Source organism: Malus domestica, chromosome 01 (genome assembly GCF_042453785.1).
Source record: "Malus domestica chromosome 01, GDT2T_hap1".
In the NCBI taxonomy this organism is placed as follows: Eukaryota; Viridiplantae; Streptophyta; class Magnoliopsida; order Rosales; family Rosaceae; genus Malus; species Malus domestica.
This window is the reverse complement of record NC_091661.1, coordinates 17,194,809-17,205,344: the sequence shown is the minus strand read 5'-3', so window position 1 is coordinate 17,205,344 and position 10,536 is coordinate 17,194,809. Positions and strand designations below refer to the sequence as shown.

Below are 10,536 nucleotides of genomic sequence, written 5' to 3'. Positions count from 1 at the left end.
ACAAACGTTTATTTATTAGAGATTCAAATTTATGATTTATTTTCTTTAAAGAAAAAATAACCATAAAAAATGTTCTAACGATTTTTATTATTGAATAAGATGCTTTATTAGACATCATAGTATACATGTATATAAAATTTATTCAAAACTCAAACGTGAATATTAGAATTTAAAGTTGCATTTGAATTAAAAGGCACGCTGCCTGACATCTCTCACCTTCATTTTCTTAATAGCATGCATGGTTATAAAAATATATTAGATTGGTTAGAATCTTTGTCGAATGTTTACGAAACTGAGTTATCAAAGCTTAGCAAGGTTTTGTTAATATATGGCAAATATGGAATGACAGAAACAAATTGATTTTTAGAAATATTAAACCTCACCCTGCTCCGTCTTGGGTTGAAGTGGTGGTCATGGATTTCTTTTGGTTGAATGTCAAGAACTTGAAGAAGAAGACTGAGCATGCTCATGTCAGAAACAATGGTTGTCCTTGTTATTGTTGGATCTCAAAATTTGGGAGAAAACTCAATCTCTATGGCCGGAGCTTTGGCGTTGACGAATGCTTTAAATTTTGCAAAGCTCAAGGGGTTCTAGATGATTAGGGTGAAATGAGATTCTAAGTTGGTCATTGATGTAGTTCAAAATAAACGTGACACTCTTTGATGAATAAGAGCTATCATTGAGGACATTCATTGGCTGTCATATTTTTCTTTTTTTTCAACGTGTGACATGGTGCCATATCTTTTAAGAAGCAAATTTTGTAGCTGATACTATTACTAGTGAAGGATTATCGATTTCTAATATGCATATTTGGGATAGAGCTATCCCACAATTGCTTCATATGCTTTATAATATTCGATTGTATTGGAACCGATTGTATTAGATATTCTGAATGAATTTTCTTTTCCAGCAAAATAAAAACAAATAAAGTTTCTAGAGATTTAATTTTCTAAGTTTTATTTTTTTATGAACTTTTCTTATCAATTTACTCGCTTAAGAAACCACAAAAAAGGATCCGACCTGCCGGATTCGAACCAGCGACCTAAGGATTATCTGCTATTTGCAACTACAGTCCTCCGCTCTACCAACTGAGCTAAGGTCGGATGTTGTCATGACCCCAACTTTTACTAATTTATAAAATTAGGCCTCACCTGGTGTATAGGATTTGATTGTAATATATAATTCACTGGACGTAATGTAGGCTGAAATAACAAATAAATGTCAACTTTCAAAGTGTCGAAATTGAAGGTAAAAACTAATTAGTCATGAAGTAAAATTATTCATTCTAATCCTCACAAAAATGGTAAATTGGGAATAAATTTTCTTCACAACTAATTCATCTTCTACATCAACTCGGGCAAAGTTTGAAAGTCATCTGTTTCCTCCTACAACATACATTGAATCTAGTGAATTATCATATCCGATCCTGTCCAAGTCACCAAACAAAGCCTTAGTGTGTGGATATACTTTGTCCTTCTAGATTTGATTTCCTTGAACATATATTACCTCAAAACTCAGAAGACAGATTCCGAAGGTTATATGTGTGGTTATACGTGTGCACACATGCTCTGCAGACTCAAAGATGAATTGCATTACATTACACTTTCAGAGAGTCACAACACAAGTTTCACAAGAAAGGTAAATTGCAGACAATGTTCTATGCATAAAATCTAACTTCAAGACATAAGGCCTTATATCGTCAAGGCAGACATCAACGCATACACTGATACAAGCGATTTTACATGTCACACGGAGAGCCTTGGAGTACTTAAGGTTAGTCGACTGCAACTGGTTGCATGTTTTCGGCTTCCTGCCTCAGGTCTTGAAATAGAACAGATGACAAGTATCGCTCCCCAAAGCTCGCGTGAACAGTCTGGAAACCAAACAAAAAAAGCAAATGATCACGAAGAGCCAACGTGTGTCGCAATTCACATCACGTGTCACAAACTCAAAATGTCAACAAGGAAGAAACCGATCAACCCGTCTCTTAAAATGTTAGCAGGACATCTTATTAACTTTAATCTTACATGCAGGAAAAACAAAGGATATGTCGCCCTTACCACAATGAGTTTGCCTTTGTTTTCAGGCTTTTTAGCAAGCTCCATTGCTGCCACTGTGTTGGCTCCAGACGATATTCCCACCTGCATGAATCCGAAGGAGGACGTAAGTGAATACGTTTCAATGTGTTGATACAATGTGATTTTTAGTCACTGAATATTACCATAAGCCCTTCTTTCAGTGCCAATTGTCTTGCCATGTTTACTGCATCTTCGCTACGAACCTGAAAAATAAGAAACGGAACTCAGTAAAAGCCACAACTCCAAATACAAACACAAAAACTTCCTTTGTTCAGCAAGTTCGGCTCCTCATAAGAAAATATCGTCAAATTTGGTACTTGCCTCAATCACTCTTTCCATCATATCCATGTCCAATATATCTGGTTTGAATCCAACCCCGTTGCCCGTGATTGAATGAGGACCTATTACCATACACAGTTTTATATAAGAAGGGAAAATACATCTTGCAAAAGTTATAAACTTCCAAAAATACAATCACGGACATAATCATAAAGGTTAACTTTGGAACAAGATGTTAAGCAATACTCTACCTGGTTTACCACCATTCAGCACATTACTTTCAGCAGGCTCCACTCCGTATATCTACCATGATTGCAAGAGATTCAACATTACTAACGAAATAAAAACTGAATATAACGACACATCACAAAATGCATGAACATATTATAAGATCGTTCAAATGTCATCACCTGAACATTAGGATTTTTAGATTTGAGATACTGCCCGACCCCAGAGACAGTGCCTCCGCTACCAATTCCCATTACGAAGATGTCAACTTGTCCGTTGGTATCCTCCCATATCTCAGGGCCTGTAGTTTCAAAATGCACCTGTTTTTTTTCGAGGTTAGTCGTATATCCACCTTCAATTTTATGATCATACATAGCATAACGATAGACTGGTGCAACATTTGATCAAGTTAAGTCAAAGAAAATATTGCGTACCTTAGTATTGGCGGGATTTGAGAATTGTTGGAGCATAAAGGCATTCGGCGTAGATTCCAAAAGATCATACGCCTTCTTAACAGTCCCTCCCATCCCCTTGGTTGGATCAGTGAGAATTAAATCAGCTCCAAAGCATCTCATACACACCCTTCTCTCCAAACTAGTGTAAGACGGCAAAGTTAGAACCATCTTATACCCTTTCATGGCCGCCATAAAAGCCATGCTGATTCCCATATTCCCCGACGTTGGCTCGATCAGCGTTGTCTGATGCAGAATGTACACAACAGTCATTAGGGAAATCTGAAACAGTAATGCAAGACAAACATATGCGGTTAACCCGAAATAAGAAAGCAAAGAGAAATCTTCAGCTAACCTCCCCGGGAGTTATCAAGCCCTTCTCTTCTGCATCGTTGATCATAGAAAGTGCCGGTCTGCACCAAAATTAAGCAAACAAATTTTCATTTGATCTGTACTCGGTGCTTAATGCGTATAAACAAAAACAACGTTAAGCAGTAAGACTTCATGTTTCTCATGCGGGTAATCCGGTGAAGTCACGACGTACCTGTCCTTGATGCTAGCGGTGGGTTGGAACATCTCTTGCTTGACAGCAATGAAAGCTCCACATCCCTCAGTGACTTTGTTAAGATAAACAATGGGAGTTCTACCAATGAGCTGAAATATGGCAAAAATATTATCAGTGAAAAGGCTAGAAGAAGAACGGACAAAGGCTAAGACACGTTTTTAGTCCCTATAGTTTTCAAAGTTCCACTTTCGTTGCTGTATTTTCAACTGCATCGAATTTGGTCCATGAAGTTTGCAGATTTATCCAATCCAACAACATTCATCAACTTTTCTTAACTTCCTGTACTTAACCCATCAAATATTTCACAGTCTAATGTGTTACGCACGTGACAATTTCGTACAAGAAATTAATGGGAGTTGACGAAGGTCCTAGGATAGGACACCTCTTCTTTGATTTGTAAAGTAGATGATCATTTTACCTCAGCTAGTAACTTCCACACCTCAAATCAGTCACACATACGTATATGTTTAAGATCTTTTAAAAATAAAAGCGTTTTTCCTCATAAGAGCATTTCAAGTGTATTTTTATCAATTTTAAGTTGTCACAAGCTCTTTTAGCCATTTTAGAAGTATCGACGAATAGATTACAAGTAGCTTATCAACCATTTCACAACAAAAAAGTGGCTTATCAACCATGACAAAATAACAAAAAAAAAAAGAAGGATTATTTGTCTGTTTTTCCAGTTTTGTCCTTTTGTTTTCTGGGCGGCAAGGTATTGAGCTTCCTACACAAATTATGCTTTCAAAAAGCCAAAACGACGAAAGGTTCAGAACACGTAGCACAAAATGAGAGGCCCGAAATGAAACATACTTAAAAAAGGAGATCTGAAAGCAAGTATACTCCAAATTTTAACGTATAAAACTATTTAAGATCATCCACTCAAAATTTTATTCTTCATGAAAATAAAACTAATTAAAATTTCAACATATAAAACTAAGATTATATACTCAAAGTCTCGTTCTTTTATTCAGCAAGCTAGTATACTCCACTAAGACAATAAATAATTAGGAAAAGGCAATTATTATTTTAGTAAATAGTAATTGTCTAAATCCCGTAAATGATTTGCCTGAATAATTGACATTGACAAACTACTTTAGAAAAATATTATACTTCAATTCAAATAAGAGTTTTAACAAATACTGTCACACCACGAAACATATTCCGTTAAATTTGTATTTTTATAATATTTAAATTTTTTTTACTAAATTAATCTGGACCGTTGAATTAAAAAAAAAATTCCAGTCCAATAGTCAAGATTGTGCCACATGGTCACAAATACTTTTTCAGATATTTTTTCTTTTTTGAATTAAAAAAAAAGTTCGAATTAACATGGAACGTCTAATTTGTGGAGATCCAACGGCCAAGTGCACAAATGGGCTAACTGGCTGCAGCGCTGGCCCAGCTCATGTTTTTTGTCGGGTCACTCGATCCACACGGCTGACGCAAAAATAAAAATAATATGGCTGACGTCATCACGTCAGACCTGCTCAGGCATACACATAGGCCATCCCTATCAGATCGCTCAGTCCGATTCGGTTGGGCCCGCCTATTGCCCAAATTTTAGGGCTGGGGTGGAGAAGGTTTTGTGGATTTTGATTCAGTTACCCAATTTCCTTCTACTTGGGATGGGGTGGAAATGCTCTTAATGATTAAATGCTCACTCTGAACTTGACATCAAGTGTCAAAACATTAAAACACTAATGGCGAAATCACTTTACAAAATTCCGATTAAGCGATACTTCTTTGTTTACTTAACTGTAAAGATTCAAAATACATGTAGGATCCATACGAATTTAGAAATTCTCATTTTTTTAGGAATTGGACTTCCTAAACAAGGGAGATATTTGAATTTCGGGATATGTAGAGAATGGAATGGATTTCTTATACCGATTATGCCTTCACTTGGTTCTAATTATACCAAAATTACCTTTCATTCCACAAAAGAACCCCAATGCTGCTTCTTGTTAAAAATTAATAGAAGATTAATAAATATCCACTTAGTATTATAGTCTAGTAGTATTCTTCGTCATTTGTAAGTGAAAGGTTTTAAGTTCGAATCTCACCAAAGACAAATTTGAATTACATTATTACTAGCTCATTGTAAGACTAAGCTGACCCTCCCCTTAGTGCAGTGCAGATAACATTGTTTGCTAAAAAAAAAAAAACAATTCTATTAATTAGACTATCAAATAAATTCTTAACAAAAAAAACAAATGATAAAACAATTTATTAACACATACTCGATTCTGGCTCTTTTCTATTTTAACTCTTCCACAATTTAATTCTTCATCAATGCAATTTTTCTCGTTCCTGACTATTGGTTAGCGAATGAACCATAAAAGCATGTCTATTTGTTCTTCACTTTTAATATTAAATTCAAGTGTCAACAATGGTTGACGATGTGTAATTCAGTGGTTGGCGGCTAAAAGAACATTTTTGTATAAGAAAATGCTATTTACACCCTCATTTACTTCTTACACACTTTTATTAATTTTTTATCATTAATTTTCTTTAATTCATTCGATTTGACAATAAAAAATAAAAAAATATGTGAAAAATAAAAAATAAATGTGTGGATAGCTTCTCTTTTGTATAAACTTATGCATGGTAAACTGACTGATTATTACCAAAAAAAACAAAAATCTGAAATAATAACATATCATGCAATCAAACATTTCCAGTTTACCAAAGAACGAAATTTCTAGAGAGAGAGAGAGAGAGAGAGAGAGAGAGAGGAAAAAAAGGTACTTGGGAAACTTGGGTTTTGATTTGGGTGGCAGGAAGATCCTTGGGGAGATTTCCGATTCTCTGAGCGAAAGATGGAGAATCGGGGATGGGTTGGGACACCTGAGCGGAGAAGAGCCTGTGTCTCACTGCTCCTCCATTGCAAAGCACAGAGGATCTTTTCTTGAGAAAGCTCCTTAGGGCAGCCATTAATGGATGCTAGCTACTATTACTGTGCTGCAAGTAGTGAGGTAGAGAAGGAATTGAGTTATGGGGGGGAGGCGTTTGATTGGTAAGGAGGAGAGGAGAGGAGAGGGCGTTTTTATAAAGTTTTTGGGAGGAAAGAAGGTGGTTGGATACTTGGACGACGACGGTGACATTAACTCTGGGTTAAAAGTTCTCTAATCGAGTGGAGAGTAGAGAGAATAGTGCAGGCGCGCGCACAGCTAATTCAGTTGTTTTTGCATTAAATTGTTTGTGCGTATGATTTTAAGTTTACGTAATGATAGTACGATTCAAAATTTAAAATTAAATAATATAGATGTTAATGAGTTGATTATTATTTAAGTGTAACATTTTTATTTTTTATTGATAACACGTCATTTTGTTTGCAAATTTGATTTAAAAATTTGATCATTCTAACACTATTCTTTAAATTTAGTTGTATTTTTTAATTTTTTCAGTTTTTAATTATTAAGTTTTAAATATATAAATAATTCGTGATAAAAAAAAATTTCCTTAGTAAAACAACAGAATACTTATCGTCTTCTATTAGAAATTGCAGCCGTCACTTAAATAAGGAAAAATAAGAATTTGTTGATTAAGAAAAAAAAAAGGCAGGATAAAAGACAAATTACAAGAGTCACGCAATCAACAGTTAATTATAAATTGATAAAAGAAAATAATTATAATAAATGTTTAAACCATATAAAATTAATAAAAAAATGAATAACTAATTAAAAATTATTTGAAGCTGCTGTCATTTCATGTCATGCCACATAAGAATTGACATTTCGGTTGGAAATATTAGTGCTATTTTTTTTACTGTTATTACTGGTATAAACTTTTCGACATCAGATAAACTATTCTTTGTAATGAATAAATTAAGTAAAAAAATTATCAACTATATAAATAAATAAACTGAAAAAACAAATTATTGTGCATGGATCATTTCCTTTTCTACTTAAAATTTTATAATTTGAGTTGAGTGAAGCAATTCTATATTATAGTGAGTTTGAGGAAAATCATGTAAAAGGGGTGTGCTATCCACCCACATATTCTATTTTACTTCTCACACATTCTTTGGTAATTTATGTCAGTTGATCTTTTTTAATTCATTCGATCTAAAGATCGAAAATTTAAAAAATATATAAAAAATAAAATAAGATGTGTGAATATCATATCCCATATAAAAATGAGGTTACGTCGGCTGTTGGGCATCTCAGGACGCTGTCAACTCTAGTAGCAAGTTTCCTTTTGTTTTGTTTTTTCAAACTAAAAGGCATAAATAATAATGCAACCCTTCGGGTTTGGGCAGCCAGTACAGTTTACAGTTTACATCCAGTTGGAGAACCTGTCTCATTCGGAAAGAGATCATTTCCGGATCTCTTCCTTCAAAGTTCAAGAATCAAGTGATCCGAATCTTTAAAATTTGATCAAACGGTTAAAAATTATTATAACTTTACAAATTTTTACTAATTTCTCTGTTTTTAGCCGTTAAACCAAATTTCAAAAACATGAATCACTTGATCTTTAAGTTTTGGAGGAAGAAATCCAAAGAAGATCTCTTTCCAGTCTCCTTCAATCCCAACTTTGATAGCCTCCCTTCTCCACCAATTAAGTTTTCATATTATGTCCTACAAAGAATCATTAAGTGAATCCTTTACTATTGACTTTTGTTTACGGTCATCAATCAAACTAGCTATGGTCTAAAGTTAAAAACATTTTCTTCACAAATTTGATTTTAGTACGTTGAAATAGATCACATGTTGTAGATTATTCTAAGGTATCCCACACCCTAAAGGTCATGAATAATCCTCGATGAGGTCTGAAAAAGCTAAATACATTGAAACCTCTAGCTGTGATCACAATCAAATGGTAATGTCAAATGTTACATGATGTAGATTAAGGAAAAATAGTGTATCATGAGGCTCAACCTAATTAAAGTAATGTTGGGAGACCACGTATTAATATCATATGGTTATACCACATAATGTGGCAAACGATGCATATAACTAATAATCAATGAGATAAACCCATTAATTGACGTGACATGTACACATTACTTACACATCAAATGATACCATGTGCAGTGGTGAATCCAATATTCGAACATTGAAGGGTCACAATGTTAAAGGTCTAAGTTTTTTAGGTAGGACAAGAGCGCAGAGAGCTCAAAAAAATTTCAATTTATTCACTAAGGCATTTCGTTGCACACTTGGTGGGCTATTTGTCGTCAACCGAATCATGTTGAGCACATGTCAACGAATATTGACATATATGCCGAAGCAATCTAATGAGTGCTATCGAGAGAATTTGTCGAGTGCTCTCGACGCAATCTGGCAATTGCTGCCGAGATATGCCTAGCTTACATTAGATCAAACACTTCATGGGCACAAAAGAATCTATACCAAACATTCAAAGAGTCCCCGGAAGACCGTCATATGTATACTTTTCGGACTTCGAGCGGTCATGATACCACCTTGGTTCCAATGTACATCCGCCCTTAACCATGTGGTACAAAAATATAGTCTCCTTAACATTTTTTCACCTAATTATCTTGATTTAAAACTCTCAAAGTTTAGCTTGGTTAGAACTTCAGCAAACCCAAATTTATTAAATTATTTATTCATAATTAGTTTGATAGCCATTTCATTTCGTTTTTAATTGTTAGATTTGTTGGTGCTCGAAATCTAGTGACAACATTGCCTAACATTGAAAAATTACCTTTTTATCTATAAATTCATTGCATGTATGTAACAATTGGATGGTCAAATTCAGCTTTGAGAAATTCCTTTTTCTTTAACCTTTCTTTTTCATTTTTTTTTTCCAAACAAGAAAAAGCTTTCTTTTCAATCCCAATCGAGATATTTATGTGGCGTATATAAGCTGCTTTCGTCTTACAGCAAAAGTAGTTGGAGAGAACAAGATTGGTGGACCTACTGCAAATGCAATGCACCACAAATGAAAACACGTAAAACTAAAAGCACTTTTGGGAAATTTGAGAAGCCAGAAGAGGATGGCTCTTCCCAACAAATGGAACTAGTTTGTGGCAAATCGTTTCTCTTATTTTCTCTCTTCTGTGGCCTGTGAGATGAATCATGCCAACAAGTCACTGTTTGCCTTGAGATATTCTGCATGTGGTCAGAATTCCAACAAGCAATTACATGTGCTTGAGGTAAAAGAAAGGGACAGGTTTTGTTGAAGCTATGATTTCATTTTTTTTTTAAAATATTGGAGACTAAAATGTTGCTATTTATTGTCATTTCTTATTAGTTGAACGCTTGCATTCTAATATGTTGTCAGTTAATGCTATTCACGTACTGTGACATTCAATATGTGTTTTTTACATGTTAAATTTAGATAACCTCACACATGAGGAATTATGTTGAATTGTGATCCCCAAATAGGGAACTAAACTCTTATCTAATAGCTTAAATGATCTTTGACCTATTCATGAATTATCAATTGGTTTGAGTTGGATGTGAAGATGTGAAATTCACCTCGTAGGGAGAATTTAATAAACCTTGCAAGGGCCTTACAATGAGTTGGCGACTCCTTATGTTGTCAATTAGTTTTATGATGAAATCTTATTTCCTTCATAGTATCATAGCATGTCAATAGTACACATGTAAAGTTTGGTCACATGTGTTTTACGTCTCCGAATATATATTGTTCAAGTGTTAGGCTTGTGGTGACGTGAATAATTATGCTACAACAAAAAGTCGAGCCGCTTCCTGCTTGCCACATGTGAGCAGGGCTGTTCTTGAGTAAGGGCGAGAAGGTTGACAGTTCGGAGCCCCGCATAAAGGCTGCCCCAAATTTTTTTATTTTTATTAGTGTACATATATGAAAAAAATAAATAACGTAAATATTTAATATTAGATTATACAAAACTGAAGTTTTTAAATCTCAATTTTTTTTTCTAAGGACCCAACTCTGGTATGGTGTAAGGGCCCCAAACGAACTGTATATTGGTAGAACAATAATA

At 34.4% G+C, this 10,536-nt stretch overlaps 1 protein-coding gene and 1 non-coding gene across 2 annotated transcripts; both read right to left on the bottom strand.

Moving 5' to 3' along the window:
- Nucleotides 1-1,014: 1,014 nt before the first annotated feature.
- TRNAY-GUA (transfer RNA tyrosine (anticodon GUA)) lies at nt 1,015-1,103 on the bottom strand. The gene is given in 2 exon segments: nt 1,015-1,050; nt 1,067-1,103. It is a non-coding gene; the product is annotated as a tRNA-Tyr (tRNA).
- Nucleotides 1,104-1,502: 399 nt separating this feature from the next.
- LOC103405317 (L-3-cyanoalanine synthase 2, mitochondrial) lies at nt 1,503-6,594 on the bottom strand. The gene is given in 10 exon segments (NM_001293822.1): nt 1,503-1,873; nt 2,061-2,141; nt 2,222-2,281; nt 2,400-2,479; nt 2,609-2,660; nt 2,768-2,905; nt 3,020-3,283; nt 3,393-3,450; nt 3,582-3,691; nt 6,351-6,594. Coding segments are annotated over 10 exon segments (1,128 nt in total). The 5' UTR covers nt 6,537-6,594; the 3' UTR covers nt 1,503-1,774.
- Between the last annotated feature and the right edge of the window lie 3,942 nt (nt 6,595-10,536).